The sequence below is a fragment of the Microcaecilia unicolor genome, chromosome 6 (genome assembly GCF_901765095.1).
Source record: "Microcaecilia unicolor chromosome 6, aMicUni1.1, whole genome shotgun sequence".
NCBI classification, from domain to species: Eukaryota; Metazoa; Chordata; class Amphibia; order Gymnophiona; family Siphonopidae; genus Microcaecilia; species Microcaecilia unicolor.
The window spans coordinates 176,017,212-176,037,840 of record NC_044036.1 but is presented as its reverse complement, the minus strand read 5'-3'; the positions used below and the strand labels follow the sequence as shown (position 1 = coordinate 176,037,840).

Sequence of the window (20,629 nt, the reverse complement as noted above, 5' to 3'; positions counted from 1 at the left end):
TTCATGGAGGAAATCCCAGTGCAGGCTGCAGGCAGCCTATGAGTGCTGCTGCCTGGGTGAAGAGTGCAGCTGAGAGAATTTTAAGGTACTGGGGGAGGGGGGGAGAAGACCCCCTGTAAAATATTCCTGGCTATGCTTCTTGTTTAGGTGTGTCAGAAGGACTGGGTTGAGAACCCCTGCTCTAAAGGAATGTAGGCCATTTTCCTCTATAAAATACTAGCGTAACAGCAAAAATACATCTCTATAATTTAGGTGTGAGCACTTGGGCCAGCCATAGAGCTGGTGTGTGTGTTCCTAAGTGCTGGTGATATGTACATAAGTGTACGTCATTCCCATGCTCTGCCAGACTCTGTCTATGTGAATTCCTACCTACAAAATATGCAATACGTAAGATAGATGTGTATTTATGGAATAATGCTTTGGTGGAATTTTGGCGCATATGTACGTATATGTGCATATATGACTTGTGCATAACTGAGGGCATACTTTATAAAATTGCCCTATAGGTGCCTAACTGTAGGTGGCTCTTTAAAGAATTGACCTCGTAGAGACTTCCAAGCCTTGTGAAGAAATGGAAAATTACTCTCTAAAATGTTGCAACTGGACCATAGGCGATTACTGACTCAGATGCTTGGGGAGGCTAAAGTGAAGTGGGGCAGGACTAGTGGGGGCTGCGATGGGGTGTGGCAGGCCGTTTAAGTCCTGCCACACCCCATCCCAGGATGGAGGGACCATACCTGTGTCAACAGTAAAGGGACAATGAGGGCACTTTTTGAACACAGCAGGGAAAGATTGTTTTGTTGATGGTAATGTGCCTCCTCAAACCTCTTATACAGAGCACCTATGAACTGGACAGTGCTAAAACCTAACACTGGTTTCATTAGAACTGAACACACCTGGTTTCCTGCTCCTCGCACAAGGAATTTAGCAGAGATTAAGTCACAATCTTCAGAGAAAGCAGCTGCGTGTCCAGGGTTCAGAGGAGTGTTGTAAAGTTCAAGGATATCATCTGCAGAAATTGAAAGTCAAGAAATGTGCTGTTCAAAAACTATGTACAATTCACTTCACCACTGCTACCAATGGCATTAACAGAGTTCCACATTGCACCAGAGCCAAATACTCAGTCTCTACCTAACATTATGAGGCCAATGTTCAGAGCCTTCTCCTCAGGTAAAACAGTTCTGATCCTACAGAAGTGAACTTTTTAAAAACTTCCTGTCCTAACTGGGTAGAATAACACCCATGCATAATTATACCCACGATAAGGGAAGAGTTCCTGGAGCAGTGTTTGGAAATACATGCGTACTCTTTCATTTTCAAAACTACATGCATTATTTTAGTCAAAAAAGCAGTCACACAAAAAAGATCAGATGTATGTGAGTACTTTTCCTTAGGCAACATGAAAGGATACTTCCACTTTCTCACTGAAAATTAATAGAAAGTATGTGGGTAAAAATTACTTGTGTACCTTGCAATGTGTAGGCCATTTAAAAACTGCTTTCTCTTACAAAACTCTGAAGCTTGTATCTTTTTGTTGCAGTAGTACTTTGAATAGTACTCCTAGGAAAATGTTCGCTGCCACCATACCTCAGCAGTAACCGGCAAGGAAAGATGGAATCTTGCAGCCTACCCCCAACCCCCCCCCCCAAAAAAACCCTCTTAGAAATGCTCTGTGCCCCTTTGATTAGGGAAAGTTGCAAGACATAGAAGAGCTCCTGACAGACCTTGCTGTGCATCAGAGGTGATAGGGCTGGGGATAGCTGCAGGCTGAGAACCAGAGAAGCCAGGTTCGATTCCCATGGCTTTGTACGGCAAAGAGGTTTACATGAATTAGAAAAAATATATATATACAATAATACAGGATATAAAAATGTTAGCTACCCACAGAACTAATAAACCAATTCTTTACTATCTTAAACCTCGAGCATATCACTTAACCTTCCATTCTTTCAGATTGTAAGTCCTTCAAGGACAGGAAAACACCTACTGTATCTTAATTTAACTCGCCTTGAACTACTGAGAAAAGTATGAGCCAAATCCAAATCATTTCTTTTCAGTTATCACCTTTTTTTAAGGTCCTGTTTTATTAAGAAGGCAAGAAGACAAAAAAATGGTGACATCCCAGGATGGGAATGAAGACTAGGCTGTCCAATATAATAAAGAGAGATTTATTGAAGTATCCAGAGACTCGGAGGTGCAGCATTCACAATGACCCAACCCAGCTGCATTTTGGGAAAATTTGCTCGAATCACAGGTCTGAAACTGAAGATGGGTCTACAATGTATCCATTCATTGCCTTTTAATTGCTTCATAAGTACATAAGTATTGCCATACTGGGACAGACCAAAGGTCCATCAAGCTCAGCATCCTGTTTCCAACAGTGGCCAATCAAGGTCACAAGTATCTGACAAGATCCTAAAACCAAGGCCATAACCCTTACATCTACGCAGGCGATGTCACGATACACATCCCGTTCAAACACAATCTAACAGAAATTACAAACGAAATCAAACTCAGCCTGCAATCATGAACTCGTGGGTGGATGCATTTCAACTAAAACTCAACGCAGAAAAAGCACACTGTCTCATCCTCTCATCACAATACAACACGAACAAACCCACCAATATAAACACCCCAGACTACACCCTTCCTGTTTCAGACAGCCTGAAAATTCTCGGAGTTACAATCAACCAAAACCTCACGCTAGAAAGCCAAGCGAAAACTACAACAAAGAAAATGTTCCACTCAAACGAGTAAAACCTTTCTTCCCAAGGGAAATATTCCGCAGCCTGGTACAATCAATGATGCTAAGTCACCTAGACTACTGCAATGCAATCTATGCGGGATGCAAAGAACAAATCATTAAGAAGCTCCAAACGGCCCAAAACACCGCAACCAGACTCATATTTGGAAAAACGAGATACGAAAGCGCCAAACCCTTATGAGAAAAACTACATTGGCTCCCAATCAAAGACGAATTACGTTCAAAATCTTGCACCCTGGTTCATAAAATTATTCATGGCGAGGCCCCGGTCTACATGGCAGACCTCATAGACTTACCAACCAGAAACACAAAAAGGTCAGCACACACATACCTAAATCTCCACTACCCAAGCTGCAAAGGACTAAAATATAAATCAACATATGCATCCAGCTTCTCCTACATAAGCACGCAACTAAGGAATGCACCATCAAACGTCATGAAAACAATGCACGACCTAACAAACTTCCGTAAATCATTAAAAAACAATTTGTTCAAAAAGGCATACCATAATGATCCAACCTAAACACCTGAACCTTGCAACACAATGAAACTTATACCAGAACTGGACAAAACTTAACTCTTTCTCCTTGACTACCTAATTTACTCTCAGGCTTATTTTCGAAAGGGATCGCCGGCGATCTTCAGACACAAATTGGGAGATCGCCGGCAATCTCTCAATCCAAATCGGTATTATCAAAAGCCAATTTTGGCCGGCTTCAACTGCTGTTTTGTCACGGCGCCGGCCAACCTTCAAGGGGGCGTGTTGGGAGGGTAGCGAAGGCAGGAAGGGGGCGGGGTTACGAGATGGCCGGCTTCACCTTATTATGGAAAAAAAAAGGCCAGCTCAAACGAGCATTTCGCCGGCCGGACTTTGTCCATGTATTTTTAGGACCAGGTCCTAAAAAAGAGCCCTAACTGACCAGATGACCACCGAAGGGAAGCAGGGATCACCTCCCCTTACTCCCCCCCCAGTGGTCACCAACCCCCTCCCACAAAAAAAACCCAATTAAAACATTTTTTGCCTGGTAGGTGACTCCTAATGTGGAACCTTGCATTACATAGCTATTTGGGTTCCTCTTTCCCACATGTATCACTTTGCACTTGCTTACGTTAAATGTCACCTGCCATTTGAATGCCCAGTCTCCTAAGGTCCTCTTGTTATTTTTTCACAATCTTTTTGTGAATGAACAACTTTGAATCAGTGGCATAGCAAGGGCGGGGCGGTGGGGGCGGTCCGCTCCGGGTGTCCGCGGGTGGGGGGTGCTCCGTCGCGTCTCTTTCCTGCCACTGCCTGCCTTTTTTTTTTTTTTTAATCCGTGCAGCCACGCAGGCAGCGCTTCGGCTCTGCCCTGTGTGTGCTGCTGTGAAAGAAGTAAATCGTCAGCGCTGGCTTCGGGGCTTCCCTCGATGTCCCGCCCTCGAGGAAATAGGAAGTTACCTCACAAGAGGGCGGGACATCGAGGGAAGCCCCGAAGCCAGCGCTGACGATTTACTTCTTTCACAGCAGCACACACAGGGCAGAGCCGAAGTGCTGCCTGCGTGGCTGCACGGATTTAAAAAAAAAAGAAAAAGGCAGGCGGTGGCAGGAGAAGAGGGCTCTGTGGCTTCAATGGAGGGGGGACGGGACTAGGTCAGGGGGGGAGTTCAGAGGGGAGAAGGGGATTGGAGAGGGTGGGGGTGCTCAGAGGGGAGAATGGGGATTGGAGAGGGTGGGGGTGCTCAGAGGGGAGAATGGGGATTGGAGAGGGGGTGGGGGAGTTCAGAGGAGGGGTGCTCAGATGGGAGAAGGGGATTGGAGAGGGTGGGGGTGCTCAGAGGGGAGAAGGGGACTGGGGAGGGAAGTGCTCATGGGAGAAGGGGTCTGGAACTGGGGGCTGAAAAGGGGCAGGGGCTGAAACTGTGGGGACTGGGGGCTTTAAAGGAGACAGGGAGAACTGGCTGGGGCTGAAGCTCGGGACTGGTGAGAGAAAAGGGCTGGGGTTGAAACTAGGGGCTGAAAAGGGGACAGGGAGAAGTGGCTGGGGGCTGGGAGAAAAGGGCTGGGGACTGGTGGGATAGTGGGGCTGAAAAGGGTGGCAGGTGGGAGATGTGGGCTGGAACTGGAACTAGGTGCAGGTGGAAAGAGGGGGCTGAAAAGAGGGGGCAGAGAGAGGGGACAGACCCTAGATGGAAGGGGGTGAGCGTGAGGGAGGGAAGACCCTGGATGGATGGGAGAGGGAGGGCAGACCCTGGATGGATGGGAGAGGGAGGGCAGACGGATTGAAGGGGCAGAGAGAAAGAGGGCAGATGGTGGGTGGAAGGGGGAGAGAGAAAGAGGGCAGATGTGGATGGAAGGGGCAGAGAGAGAAGGCAGACACTGGATGGAAGGCACATTAGAGAGGGCAGACACTGGATTTCAGAGAAAGAGCGAAGACAGAAGCTGGATGGAAGGAAGACAGTGAAAAGAAGATGAGGAAAGCAGAAACCAGAGACAACAAACTGTAAATAAAATATATTTTTTTAATTTTTTTGCTTTAGGATATAGTATTTTCTCCGAGGACAAGCAGGCTGCTTGTTCTCACGACTGGGTGACGTCCGCGGCAGCCCCCACCAACCGGAAAAAAGCTTCGCGGGACGGTCGGCACGCAGGGCACGCCCACCGCGCATGCGCGGCCGTCTTCCCGCCCGTGCGCGACCGCTCCTGCCAGTTACTTTTTTTCCGCGACTGGAGAGAGTTGTGCAATTGCCTCTCTCTCTGTTCAGCCGCCGGATTTTTGACCGCGTTTACGCGGATCGTCGCTTTTGAACCCCCGTTCGGTTTCCTTTTCTTTCTTTTGTATTGTTAAAAAAAAAAAAAAAAAAAAAGGGATTTCGCGCGTGTGGAGCACGCGCTCCCCTTTTTCCCTCGCTTCTAGCGGGGACGCCACGTTGCGGCCTAGTGGCCGCTCGGTCGGTTTGGTTTTTCGTGGTGTGATTTTAGCCACCATTGCCGACTTTGACTTCGCCGACGCGATTTTTCCGTCGATGTCCTCGAAGGTCCCGAGTGGATTTAAAAAGTGTGGTCGCTGCGGCCGGCCGATCTCGCAGACCGACACCCACGCTTGGTGCCTCCAGTGCCTCGGGCCGGAGCACAATCTCAAGTCGTGTGCTTTGTGTCTCGGTCTCCGGAAACGGACTCAGGTTGCGAGGCAAGTTCTACGGGACCGTCTTTTTGGAACTTGCGCCGGCCCCTCGACGTCGACCTCGACGGCATCGGTATCGAAGGCCGGTTCTTCGGTACCGGTATCGATGCCCGAGACATCGGCACCGATGGCAGCGACCCCAGGAGAACAGGTCCCGTCGGCCCGCCGGTCCGCCGGTGAGAGCGGGGTTGAGAGGCCGCGTGGGCAGTCGGCCCCGGTCACTCCCTCAGCTCGTGAGCCACGGGACCGAACCCTGTCGGACCCGGTACCTCGAGACCGAGGGGGATCGACCTCCTCCTCCTCCATGCCCTCCGGCGCCGGTGACGTGCACCGGAAAAAGGACAAAAAGCGCCGTCACCGGGAGCCCTCGGTGCACCCTGAAGAGGAGTCGACGCCGAAGCGTCATCGCAGAGAGGAGAGATCTCCGTCGGTGGTGGAGGTACCGACGCGTCGGGGTTCCGGCACCTCGGTGCCGTCTCCTGGCCCCCAGCAGCTTTTGGCACCGACACCCTTACCGGCCCCACCGCCTTTCCCGGCAGCGGGCCTGGACGAGTGCCTCAGAGCCATCCTTCCGGGGATCCTGGAAGGGCTGATGCGCCAGGCTGTGCCGGCGTCGGGGGTGCTTGCGCCCCCGACGCCGATGACTGTGGCGCCGGCGAGCTCTAGCCCGGCGCCGGGGCTGTCGACACCGCCGCCGCTTGCGGTGCCGGTCTCGACCGCCACGCAGGTGGAGTCCCCGTCGACGTCGATGGAGGGAGCTCCGTCCCCGCCGGCGCGGGAGTCCACCGCTCGACGACACCGAGACCTCGGTGCCTCGACGTCGAGCCGGGCCCGGTACCGGACTCAGCTACATGAGCTAATGTCCGATACCGAGGATGAGGACTCGTGGGGGGAAGAGGAGGACCCGAGATATTTCTCCTCAGAGGAGTCTACGGGCCTTCCCTCGGACCCCACGCCGTCACCGGAGAGAAAACTCTCCCCTCCTGAGAGTCTCTCCTTTGCCTCCTTTGTGCGGGATATGTCTATTAGCATTCCCTTCCCCGTGGTCTCTGTGGAAGAGCCGAGGGCCGAGATGCTCGAGGTCCTCGACTATCCATCACCACCTAGAGAGTCCTCCACGGTACCGCTGCACAATGTCCTGAAGGAGACGCTGCTTCGGAACTGGGTGCGACCATTAACTAACCCCACCATTCCCAAGAAAGCAGAGTCCCAGTACAGGATCCACTCTGACCCAGAGCTCATGCGGCCCCAGTTGCCCCATGACTCAGCGGTCGTGGATTCTGCTCTCAAGAGGGCACGGAGTTCGAGGGATACCGCCTCGGCGCCCCCGGGGCGGGAGTCTCGCACTCTGGACTCGTTTGGGAGGAAGGCCTACCAATCCTCCATGCTCGTGACCCGCATCCAATCTTACCTGCTCTATATGAGCATCCACATGCGGACCAATGTGCAACAGCTGGCGGACCTGGTCGATAAGCTCCCGCCGGAGCAGTCCAGGCCATATCAGGAGGTGGTCAGGCAGCTGAAGGCGTGCAGAAAGTTCCTGTCCAGGGGGATTTTTGACACCTGTGACGTGGCATCTCGTGCTGCGGCCCAAGGTATAGTGATGCGCAGGCTCTCATGGCTGCGCGCCTCTGACCTGGACAACCGCACCCAGCAGAGACTGGCTGACGTCCCTTGCCGGGGGGATAACATTTTTGGTGAGAAGGTCGAGCAGATGGTTGACCAACTGCATCAGCGGGAAACCGCTCTCGACAAGCTCTCCCACCGGGCGCCTTCAGCACCCGCCCCCACGGGCGGGCGTTTTTCCCGGGCCCGGCAGGCTGCACCCTATTCTTTTGCGAAGCGTAGGTACAACCAGCCGGCCCGAAGGCCTCGTCAGGCACAGGGACAGCCCCAGCGCGCTCGTTCCCGTCAACAGCGTGCGCCTAAGCAGCCCCCTGCGCCTCCACAGCAAAAACCGGGGACGGGTTTTTGACTGGATCCACGGGAACATAGCCGCCCTACAAGTGTCCGTACCGGACGACCTGCCGGTAGGAGGGAGGTTAAAATTCTTTCACCAAAGGTGGCCTCTCATAACCTCCGACCGGTGGGTTCTCCAAATAGTGCGGTGCAGATACGCCCTGAATTTGGCCTCCCTGCCTCCAAATTGTCCTCCGGGAGCTCAGTCTTTCAGCTCCCATCACAAGCAGGTACTTGCAGAGGAACTCTCCGCCCTTCTCAGCGCCAATGCGGTCGAGCCCGTACCACCCGGGCAGGAAGGGCGGGGATTCTATTCCAGGTACTTCCTTGTGGAAAAGAAAACAGGGGGGATGCGTCCCATCCTAGACCTGAGAGGCCTGAACAAATTCCTGGTCAAAGAAAAGTTCAGGATGCTTTCCTTGGGCACCCTTCTGCCAATGATTCAGAAAAACGACTGGCTATGTTCCCTGGATTTAAAGGATGCATACACTCACATCCCGATACTGCCAGCTCACAGACAGTATCTCAGATTCCGCCTGGGCGCACGGCACTTTCAGTATTGTGTGCTGCCCTTTGGGCTCGCCTCTGCCCCACGAGTGTTTACAAAGTGCCTCGTGGTGGTAGCGGCCTACCTGCGCAAGCTGGGAGTGCACGTGTTCCCATATCTCGACGATTGGCTGGTCAAGAACACCTCGGAGGCAGGAGCCCTCCGGTCCATGCAGTGCACTATTCAACTTCTGGAGCTGCTGGGGTTTGTGATAAATTACCCAAAGTCCCATCTCCAGCCAACTCAGTCTCTGGAATTCATAGGAGCGCTGCTGAATACCCAGACGGCTCAGGCCTACCTTCCCGAAGCGAGGGCTACCAATCTCTTGGCCCTGACTTCGCAGACCAGAACGTCTCAGCAGATCACAGCTCGGCAGATGTTGAGACTCCTGGGTCATATGGCCTCCACAGTTCATGTGACTCCCATGGCTCGTCTTCACATGAGATCTGCTCAATGGACCCTAGCTTCCCAGTGGTTTCAAGCCACCGGGAATCTAGAAGATGTCATCCGCCTCTCCACCAGTTGCCGCACTTCACTGCTCTGGTGGACCATCCGGACCAATTTGACCCTGGGACGTCCATTCCAAATTCCGCAGCCCACGAAAGTGCTGACGACGGATGCATCGCGCCTGGGGTGGGGAGCCCATGTCGATGGGCTTCACACCCAGGGTCTGTGGTCCCTCCAGGAAAAGGATCTGCAGATCAACCTCCTGGAGCTCCGAGCGATCTGGAACGCACTGAAGGCTTTCAGAGATCGGCTGTCCTGCCAAATTATCCAAATTCGGACAGACAATCAGGTTGCAATGTATTACGTCAACAAGCAGGGGGGCACCGGATCTCGCCCCCTGTGTCAGGAAGCCGTCGGGATGTGGTGCTGGGCATGCCGCCACAGCATGCTTCTCCAAGCCACGTACCTGGCAGGCGTAAACAACAGTCTGGCCGACAGACTGAGCAGAGTCATGCAACCGCACGAGTGGTCGCTCCATTCCAGAGTGGTACGCAAGATCTTCCGAGAGTGGGGCACCCCCTCGGTGGATCTTTTCGCCTCTCAGACCAACCACAAGCTGCCTCTGTTCTGTTCCAGACTTCAGACACACGGCAGGCTAGCGTCAGATGCCTTTCTCCTTCATTGGGGGACCGGCCTCCTGTATGCTTATCCTCCCATACCTTTGGTGGGGAAGACCTTACTGAAGCTCAAGCAAGACCGCGGCACCATGATTCTGATAGCGCCCTTTTGGCCCCGTCAGATCTGGTTCCCTCTTCTTCTGGAGTTGTCCTCAGAAGAACCGTGGAGATTGGAGTGTTTTCCGACTCTCATTTCGCAGAACGACGGAGCGTTGCTGCACCCCAACCTTCAATCCCTGGCTCTCACGGCCTGGATGTTGAGGGCGTAGACTTCGCTGCGTTGGGTCTGTCTGAGGGTGTCTCCCGGGTCTTGCTTGCCTCTAGGAAGGATTCCACTAAAAAGAGTTACTTTTTCAAGTGGAGGAGGTTTGTCGTGTGGTGTGAGAGCAAGGCCCTAGAACCTCGTTCTTGTCCTGCACAGAACCTGCTTGAATACCTTCTGCACTTATCGGAGTCTGGCCTCAAGACCAACTCAGTAAGGAATCACCTTAGTGCGATTAGTGCTTACCATTATCGTGTGGAAGGTAAAGCCATCTCTGGAGAGCCTTTAGTCGTTCGATTCATGAGAGGTTTGCTTTTGTCAAAGCCCCCTATCAAGCCTCCTACTGTGTCATGGGATCTCAACGTCGTCCTCACCCAGCTGATGAAACCTCCTTTTGAGCCACTGAATACCTGCCATCTGAAGTACTTGACCTGGAAGGTCATTTTCTTGGTGGCAGTTACTTCAGCTCGTAGGGTCAGTGAGCTTCAAGCCCTGGTAGCTCATGCTCCATATACCAAATTTCATCACAACAGAGTAGTGCTCCGCACCCACCCAAAGTTCCTGCCGAAGGTGGTGTCGGAGTTCCATCTTAACCAGTCAATTGTCTTGCCAACATTCTTCCCCAGGCCGCATACCCGCCCTGCTGAACGTCAGTTGCACACATTGGACTGCAAGAGAGCATTGGCCTTCTACTTGGAGCGGACACAGCCCCACAGACAGTCCGCCCAATTGTTTATTTCTTTCGACCCTAACAGGCTAGGGGTCGCTGTCGGGAAACGCACCATCTCCAATTGGCTAGCAGATTGCATTTCCTTCACTTACGCCCAGGCTGGGCTGGCTCTTGAGGGTCATGTCACGGCTCATAGTGTTAGAGCCATGGCGGCGTCAGTGGCCCACTTGAAGTCAGCCACTATTGAAGAGATTTGCAAGGCTGCGACGTGGTCATCTGTCCACACATTCACATCACATTACTGCCTCCAGCAGGATACCCGACGCGACAGTCGGTTCGGGTAGTCGGTGCTGCAGAATCTGTTTGGGGTGTAAATCCAACTCCACCCTCCAGGACCCGAATTTATTCTGGTCAGGCTGCACTCTCAGTTAGTTGTTCTTCGTAGGTCAATTTCTGTTGTACCCTCGCCGTTGCGAGGTTCAATTGACCTGGGTTCTTGTTTTGAGTGAGCCTGAAAGCTAGGGATACCCCAGTCGTGAGAACAAGCAGCCTGCTTGTCCTCGGAGAAAGGGTATGATACATACCTGTAGCAGTTGTTCTCCGAGGACAGCAGGCTGATTGTTCTCACCTACCCTCCCTCCTCCCCTTTGGAGTTGTGTGTTTCATCTTTTGCTAGTCATTCAACTGGCGGGAGCGGTCGCGCACGGGCGGGAAGACGGCCGCGCATGCGCAGTGGGCGTGCCCTGCGTGCCGACCGTCCCGCGAAGCTTTTTTCCGGTTGGTGGGGGCTGCCGCGGACGTCACCCAGTCGTGAGAACAATCAGCCTGCTGTCCTCGGAGAACAACTGCTACAGGTATGTATCATACCCTGTATCTGTGTTTGTGTTAATAAATGTTTATAAATAGAACATATAAATAAGGTAATCATTTTATTGGACTAATTTTTAATACATTTTGACTTAACTTTCAGAGAACAAAACCCTCTTCCTCAGGTCAGGATAGGATACTATAACAGCACTATACTGTATTGACCTGAGGAAGGAGGTTTTGGCCTCTGAAAGCTAAATATATTAGTCCAATAAAATGGTATTTTATTTTCTATATTTGTTTTATTTCTATTTGTTAATTTGTAAAGTGATCGGATTTGTTAGTTTTTTCAAATTTTATATTTTGCACAGTACTAGGGGACATTTTCTGTTTCTGTGGTGTTGCATTGTATGCAGAGTCTGGCATCGGGGGTTCAGTTTAATTTTTGTCTAAATAGAAAGTTTATGATTACTTATTCTATAGTGGATTAGGGTGTATCTGTGTTTGTGAAAAAGACATGGCTTTCGGTTGGCATTGACTGTGCAGGATCGACGATCTGTACTAATCTGTCTGTTTTCGTTTTACAATAGGTGAATTGATGTTCTAGTGCTCACTGTAGCGTTTAAGATGCTTGTGTGACTTGTAGAAATGACTGCTTATGGTATGGTAGAATTGCGCTATAGGTCCTGAGTGTTTTGTATTCTCGGTATGCCTAGTACTGGATTTGGGGGGTGGGGTGTTAAAAAATGACCGGCCCCGGGTGTCAACTACCCTAGCTACGCCACTGCTTTGAATAACTTTGTATCATCAGCAAATTTAATTACCTCACTAGTTACTCCCATCTTTAGATCATTTATAAATATGTTAAAAGCAATGGTCCCAGCACAGACCCCTGGGGAACCCTACTATCCCTTCTCCATTGAGAATACTGACCATTTAACCCTACTCTCTGTTTTCTATCATTTAACCAGTTTTAATTCACAATAGAGCACTACCTCCTATATCACTCTCCAATTTGCTCTGGAGTCTTTCATTGGGTACTTTGTCAAATGCCTTTTGAAAATCCAGATACACAATATTGACTGGCTCACCTTTATCTACATATTTGTTCACCCCTTCAAAGAAAAATAATAAATTGGTGAGGCAAGATTTCCCTTCACTAAATCCATGTTAGCTTTGTCTTTGTTTCAAGACAAAGTCACTTTCTATTCACACAAAGCAGACAGAGATGCTTGATTCATGGAGCAATGAACAGGCAATAAATTGATACATTGTAAATCTATCTTTGGGTGTATCCACTCATTTTTGGACCCTTGATGCAGACATATTTTATTACATTGGACTCCTTAGTCTTCACTCTCATCCTGGGTCATCACCACTTTTTGTGTTCTGTTTATCTGCAGAGACTGGTCCTATATCCTTGTTAACAACAAGATTTTCATTAGGCTCTAAGACAAATTTAGTCAGGCTGAGACGCTTGATCTGTCCCTTTTTCTTTCTATTCTTTGGGTGTTTACATGCTGTCTATTGTGAAAGGTGGCTTTTCACTCAATAATTAATAATTCAGGGTGTTGTTATTCCCTTTCACTGCTCACAATAGAAGAACACACGCATACACATTATTACCACCTGGCTGAACACAAGTCAAGCACAGTGAAAGTTGTCCCCCAGTCTGTGTGTATAGTTAACATGCTCTCAAGCATATCCCAAACACTGTTCAATTTCCTACATTTATAGATGATATCGATCACAGCAACATTCACAACTATTTATAGCTGCATATTATATCTTAAACGGGGATCATCAGATTTTTTTATCACCTCCACCATCTGGGGAGACCCACTTCTTCATTGATCAACCCGTATATGATCTTAATTTTCTTTACTATTTTTTTCTATTTTATATCCAAATGTTCTTATATACGTCAACTTTAAAGATATTTATATTCTTCCTTGTAAAGCAACAATTCCATACTTTTGTATACAAATAATGCTTGATGCTACTTAGCTTTTAAATGGGCACTCATTTTTCTCTATATGCAGGAGCGAACTTAGTGATGCATGCCTCTTCCCTGACGAAGATTTTCGAAACCTGGCCATGTTGGCGGAGGTTTGACCTGGGAGAAAACATCGCTGCTGAAAGTTGTTTAAAAGCTAAGTAGCTAAGTAGCATCAAGCATTATTTGTATACAAAAGTATGGAATTGTTGCTTTACGAAGAAGAATATAAATATCTTTAAGGTTGATGTATATAAGAACATTTGGATATAAAAAAAAAATAGAAAAAAATAGTAAAGAAAATTAAGATCGTATACAGGTTGATCAATGAAGAAGTGGGTGTCACCAATGTAATGCTGGGGGTCTCCCCAGATGGTGGAGGTGATCAAAAAATCTGATGATCCCCATTTAAGATATAATATGCAACTATAAATAGTTGTGAATGTTGCTGTGATCGATATCATCTATAAATGTAGGAAATTGAACAGTGTTTGGGATACGCTTCAGAGTTTGGATTGAATTTATCTCCACACTATAAGGATAAGGTCTCTTTAATTTTATTGTATAGTTAACATGCACCATTCATTTGGTCCAGTGGATGTAACTGTAGAGTCGTGTTACCTTGCACGATCACATCATCATCCATGTATATCGCCTTCTCTGCATCCGGCAATAAATTAGGCAGGTAGAATCTTGCAAAGGTTAACTGAGAGAATAAGGAATAAAGTAAAAAATCACTATTCAAGTGTGCTCTGTTGTTTGTTTGTTTTTACATGCCAATATTCAACATATAAGCTGTTATAAGGCACATTAAAAAAATTCAATGTGTGCCAATTAACTAAAAATAATGCTGATTTCTATATAAGAGATCTAGGTAAATATAACTATACTAGTGGAACCCAGCCCGTTTCCTCAACAATGAAATGGGCCCTAGAAAGGCTCTCTTGTAAGCGATTTTTTGTCTCTCCCCTGCCCTCCCCTCCCCTCCATGTCTAGCAATTCTTCCCTTCCCTCTCCTCCCATCCATGTCCAACAATTCTCCTCTTCCCTGCCCTCCCATCCGTGTCCCGTGATTCTCCTCTCCTCTCCTATCCTCTCCTCCCATCCCATCCATGTCCATCGATTCTGCTCTGCCCTCCCCTCGATGTGCTGCGATTCTCTCTTTCTTTGCACCTCATCGTTTTCTGGCTGGCTTCCCTTCCATTGTTAACATCCTGACGTCAGTTTGCCTCCAGCGTTCCCTTCCCTCTCACTGTTCCGCCCTCTGACGTCATTACATTCTGACACAAGGGCGGGGCAGTGAGGGGGAATGGAATGCTAGAGGCTAGCAGACGTCATGAGATGTTACGAACCCAGGCAGCCAGACAGTGATGGAACGTTGGAGGTGCAAATTATTATATAGGATTAGCTGATGCCAGCCAAACATTTGTGAAGGGACAAAGCATCTGTATGCCCCCACTCCCTGCCCCCTTCCTACTGCTGCTACTGTTATCCTACCACCAACGTTCCTCTAAGCTATGTGGAAGTTCTCCACCTATATTCCTGCCAGTGGAGGTGCTGTTTCAATATCACATTTTCAATAGTGAGGAACAGGCATGTTCTGTAGGACTCCAGAGGTCCTGCCCATCCCCTGTGATTGAAAACACGTAAGTACATAAGTAATGCCACACTGGGAAAATACCAAAGGTCCATCGAGCCCAGCATCCTGTCCATGGCAGCGGCCAATCCAGGCCAAGGGCACCTGGTGAGCTTCACAAACGTACATGTTATTCCTGGAATTGTGGATTTTTCCCAAGTCCATTTAGTAGCGGTTTATGGACTTGTTCTTTAGGAAACTGTCTAACCCCTTTTTAAACTCTGGTAAGCTAACCGCCTTCACCACTTTCTCCGGCAACGAATTCCAGAGTTTAATTATGCGTTGGGTGAAGAAAACTTTTCTCCGATTTGTTTTAAATTTACTACACTGTAGTTTCATCGCATGCCCCCTAGTCCTAGTATTTTTGGAAAGCGTGAACAGACGCTTCACATCCACCTGCTCCACTCCACTCATTATTTGAACACAATACTCAAGGTGCAGTCGCACCATGGAGCGATACAACGGCATTATAACATCCTCACACCTGTTTTCTATACCTTTCCTAATAATACCCAACATTCTATTCGCTTTCCTAGCCGCAGCAGCACACTGAGCAGAAGGTTTCAGTGTATTATCGACAACGACACCCAGATCCCTTTCTTGGTCCGTAACTCCTAACGTGGAACCTTGCATGACATAGCTATAATTCGGGTTCTTTTTTCCCACATGCATCAACACAATATTGAAGCAACACCGCCCAGTGGCAGGAATGCGATTGGAGGACACTCCCACATCTTAGAGGGAACATTGCCTACCACTGCTTCACCCAGACTGCAAGGTCGAGCCACCAATGAGCCACTGTCTTCTGCAGAACAATGCAGGAACCTCCTTATCCCTTACGCTGCAGGAGTCGGAGTGACATGTACATGTATAGCCCCTCAGTTAGACTCCAACCTCAGCATATTACCCATACAGACAGTCAGAGGGTTATATGTAAAAGATAACTCATGGATATTATACTAAATGTTTGTCAAACAGACAACTGCACTATAAATTCAGCCAATCAGCTGATTCTAATTATTGAGTGATAACAGAAAGGGCATAGCCAGATGGCTAATTTTGGGTGGACCTGAGCCCAAGGTGGGTGGGCATGGAATTCGCCCCAGCACCCCTCCAGTTTGCTCCTCTCTCCACCCCTCCCCACAAACACCAAATATTAAATACTTGAGCTGGTGGAGATCCCCAAACCCTGCCTCCTCCTCGAACAAACAACATTCTTCCAAACGGCAGCTGGCAGCACTTGCCTCAAACTGATGCTGTTGCCAGCAGGCCGTGCATGCTCAGTGCTTTTGCATGTGCAAAAACTAAGCGTATGCAGAAGGGCCAGTCTCAGCATCAGCTCAAGACAAGTGCTGCTGGCTGACATGGAAGAGTGCTGCCTGCCCAAGGAGTGAAAATCTTCTGCTGGCAAGGTTTAGGGCTCCCCATCAGCCACAGCAAGAGTGTCACAATTTTGGGTGGGTCTGAGTCCAAAGTGGGAGGGCCCCAGCCCACGCAGGCCCACTTGTGCTATGCCACTGGATAACAGTGTCATCCACTTAAGGGCGGTAAGATTTTATTGAATCTGTTTTGCGTTTGGGCTATTTGGCTTGGCGCCATTTATTTCAGTTTACAGCAGCATTTGTCTTTTTAAAAACATGGGTGTTCTGTAACACTGGATGTTTTTTCTCGAATTCAGATACCATTGATAGACCCCTGATGCAGGCGGTTGCTGCCGAAACACAGACCATGTCGGGTCTGAGCAATAAAGCGAGGTTGAGACACCCCTTTTCTTGAAGGCTCCTTGTGCTTTATTGCTATTTGCTTTTGTTGTTTTGCTTTGGGTCTCCCTCTCTTTTGTATTTTCGTTATACAATACTAGCATAATTCTGCAGTTTCACGCCTAACGCTGTGTCAAACGCTGGTGTAAGTGCTCACACCTAACTATTGGCAGTTAGGCGCCTAACTCCTAGTATTTTATAAACCTGTGCGCCTACTTCCTTGGCATGCCCTGACCTGCCCATGACCTCCTACATCCCCCTCCCCTAGAAGTTGCACACAATGGGAACAGGTACGCACAATTATAGAATAGTGATTAAAGACAGTTGTACGCGTAAATGCTAACTGATGCCAATTAACTCCACTTATTAAATTAAGTTGTGAGAGCAACTGACCTTATTCCATAACCTGCATATGCAAATTTGCACACTAGGGCATAAATTTGCACATGCAAGTTTATAGAATCTGGAGGATAATGTACTATTCTTAAAATATATGAATTTTATTTCTACAATGGCAATTTTTAAGGTCAACTTATGCACAGCAATTTGGAGTTTTTGGTTTATATTATTGACTTGCCTATCTCTGAGCTGTGTGATATTTATGGTGCACCCTAGCAATAAATACCATAAAACAAGGCTCTATAGCATCCCATATCCACCATGAAAAATCAGGTGACAGTAAAATACTATAGACAATATCTTACAAATATCCCTACACCAAACTTGGGAGCTTTAACTATAAACAGAGGGCTCTCTCTTCCAGGATCTTGGGCAAATGTGGCAAATCATCCATATGCAGTAGACAGGAGACGAGATGGCACTTACTGGTTTTATGGATTCTGGCTGCTCAGGATCCACCCGTATTTTCCCTTCCAAAATCTGAGGGTCAAAATCTAAGATTTTATAGTTCAGGTTTTTCAGCTCGGTACCACTAAGCCACGCTCTGAAAAATAAAAACAGCTTGGATTAAGAAAAGCAAAGATCACAGTGGGCCCGATTATTCAGAATGCAGGAAGTAGACGGGCCGTTTCTGGTTACTGGCGTTGAATATTTGGTTTATCTTTGGCCACTAAAAACATAGCCGGCCAAGTTGATATTCAGCACTGGCCAGCTAAATTCATAGCGGCCAAAGATGTACTCTATTTAGGGTTAAATTTCAAATATCTTAAGAAACTTCAACTCATACAGAACACTGCTCTAAGATTAATTTTTAGAGTAAATAAGTTTACTAATGTTACAGAATATAGATTAAAATTACACTGGCTTCCACTGGTCAAACATATACTGCTTAAGGCATTTTGTTTGCTGTTTCAGATTATTCATGACCTTAAATTTGTCTATTAATGAGCATGGTTTCTAGGACATTATTTGGTTATTCTCAATAATTGCAGGACCAAATGACTCTGTCTTCTCTTCTTTAACAGTATACACTACATGAGGATAATTAATACTATTTTCTTGGTTATTGTCATCCCTAAATGGAATTCTCTTCCATTAATGATTACAGTTGAACAGAGTTATTTTAAGTTTTGTAAAATGCTGAAAACGTTCTTATCTGTTCAGGTTTAATTTCGTTTATTGGCACTGTTGGTTGTTATGTCTCATTAGATTGTTTTCATTATATTTCATCTTATTCTTTATTAATGAACACCATGTTGAACCCTAGTATTAGGAAAACAGTGGTCAAGAAGTATTGTATTGGCATTGGCACTGACCCCAAAACCTGGACGTAGTCCCAGACCCTGGGCTTGCTTTGAGTGAGGAGAAAACTAATCTGTTGAGCTAGCTTCGACCTCCTGCACTCTGTGAGGAAGAACCTCTCCCATGCTGTCGAATAGAATACCCAGATGCTCCAGCATCTGCAATGGAGCTAGTCTGCTCTTCTCAAAATTGACCACCCAACCCAATGACTGCAGAAGACTGACAACTTTAACCGTTGCCACCACACTGTCCAAATAGGATGCCGCACGAATGAGCCAGTCATCGAGATATGGGTGAACTCTGATTCCCTGGTGCCGAAGGAAGGACACCACCAGCACCACAACTTTGGTAAACGTTTTTGGACTGTGGTGAGACCGAAGGACAAAACCCTGATCTGGAAGTGATTGGTGCAGCACCACAAAACATAAAAACCTCTGATGCGATGGCCTTATGGGTATATGCAAGTACACTTCTTTGAGATGGAGGGCAGTGAGAAATTCTCCCTCTTGAACTGAGGCTATGGCTGCTCTTAGTGTTTCCATGCAAAAAAGGGACACTTAGAGGCAGCGGTTTAGACCTTTGAGATCTAAGACCAGATGAAAGGTGCCTTCCTTCTTTGGGACAATGAAGTAGACAAGAGTATCTGCCTTGTCCCTTTTCGGCCTGGGGAACTAGAAAATGGCCCATGGTGCCAGCAAGGAATTTACAGTGGCCTGAACCTCAACTGCCTTGGTTCTCTTTCGAAAAGAAGAGAGGAGCAACTGGGCGGGATAACTCCAACTTATAACCTTCTGTAAGAGCATCCAGAATCCACTGGTCTGATGTGATTTTGGCCCACTCACAGAACTCCTGAAGACATCCTCCTACTGGAGGAAGAGAAGAGTGGACCAGCCTTGCACCACTGAGAAGTTCTGGAAGCATCGGGCGCTCTAGCTGACTGAAAGGAGGACTTCCTGTCCACAGTAAAGGAAGATTGGCATGTCTGAAAGTGAGACATCTGACCATAGTGCTGACGACTAGGCCGGTACTGTCTGCTGTCTCGAAATCAAGATCGAGAGCCCCCTGAAGACAGACGACCAGAGGCTTTTGTCTTAATTTCTGGCAACTGCTATGGCTTAGTTTTCCCCAGTTCCTTCACCAGGATACTGAGAGCTGAAAGGGCATTTTAACTAGACATGACTTTGACACTGTATCTGCTGCACAAAGCTGCAACCAGAGTTGCCGATGTGCTGTGACAGCCAAAGACATACTGCAGGCCATAACCTGTAACATGTCCTAAATAGCATCGTCCAAGTAAGCCAAGCCTGCTCCCAGCTGGGCGTTATGGCACCCGTCTTATGTAGCCAACTGCTGATGCCACTTCAGACATGCTTTTGCCATGAACGAGCTGCGCACTGTCGATCGAAGGACCAAAGAGGCCACTTCAAAGGCTTGTTTCAGTGAATCTTCTAGCTTCCTATCCTGTTGGTCTTTTAGGGCAATGCCCTCTTCCACCAACAAGGTGGTCTTCTTAGTTACTGTCATAACCAGGGAGTTCACCCTGGAAAGCTGCAACTTATTTTTCTCCTCCAGAATTAATGGGTAGATGTGAGCCATAACTCTTCCTACTCTCAGCCCTGTGTCCGTTGAGACCCATTCTGCTGCAATCAGGTCCTGAATGTCTGGATGCATCTGGAAGGTTTTAGAAGGACCTCTAAGCACCCTCATGATTGACGAACATGGAACTCCTGATGCCGAGGCAGAAGGTTCTTTATTGGAAAGCGCCGCCAGTACTTCAGAAATAAGAGTACTGAGCTCCTCTTTATGAAACAACCTCAGTACTTTGGGACCATCCCCCTCCTCAGGAGGGAGCTCTTCTACTGGCTTCTTCAATGATGGCTCCTCTGAATAGACCAAGGCCACATCTGATAAGGAGGAATTAGCAGAGATAACCTAATCTGCACACTCCTGGAGGTCTCAACAAGATCTTTTAGGAGCCAGAGGGGCAGAGGGCAAGAACCTGAAGCACCCTCCAGCCAGTGCCGTAGCGAGGGTGCCTGACACCCGGGCGGGTCGCCGCTGCACACCCCCCCCTCCCGGGTGCAGGGCACAGCGCCCCCCCCCCCCTCCAGAGTGCCCCCCCCCCGAAACGCACCCTACCTTGCAGCGGGGGGCAGGCGGGAGGGCCGATCCTCCCCCAGTGCACGTCACTGGGAGCTGCGTCGGCTCTGCTGCTTCCCTGCTTTCTCTGCCCCGGAACAGG

General features: G+C 48.3%; 1 protein-coding gene across 5 annotated transcripts in view; it reads right to left on the bottom strand.

Annotated features, from left to right (window-relative positions):
- The window catches only part of GLT8D1 (glycosyltransferase 8 domain containing 1), a 71,646-nt gene that overhangs the window by 22,663 nt on the left and 28,354 nt on the right, over positions 1 to 20,629 (bottom strand). For all 5 annotated transcript variants that reach the window (XR_003942596.1, XR_003942595.1, XM_030207673.1 and 2 more), the window contains exons 5-7: positions 17,512 to 17,629; positions 13,912 to 13,996; positions 897 to 1,009 (exon numbers count right to left, since the gene is read on the bottom strand). Coding sequence is in view for 3 of the 5 variants with exons in the window: in XM_030207673.1 (XP_030063533.1) it covers positions 897 to 1,009; positions 13,912 to 13,996; positions 17,512 to 17,629 (316 nt within the window). In the remaining 2 variants the exon portion in view is untranslated. The remainder of the gene's footprint in view (positions 1 to 896; positions 1,010 to 13,911; positions 13,997 to 17,511; positions 17,630 to 20,629) is intronic.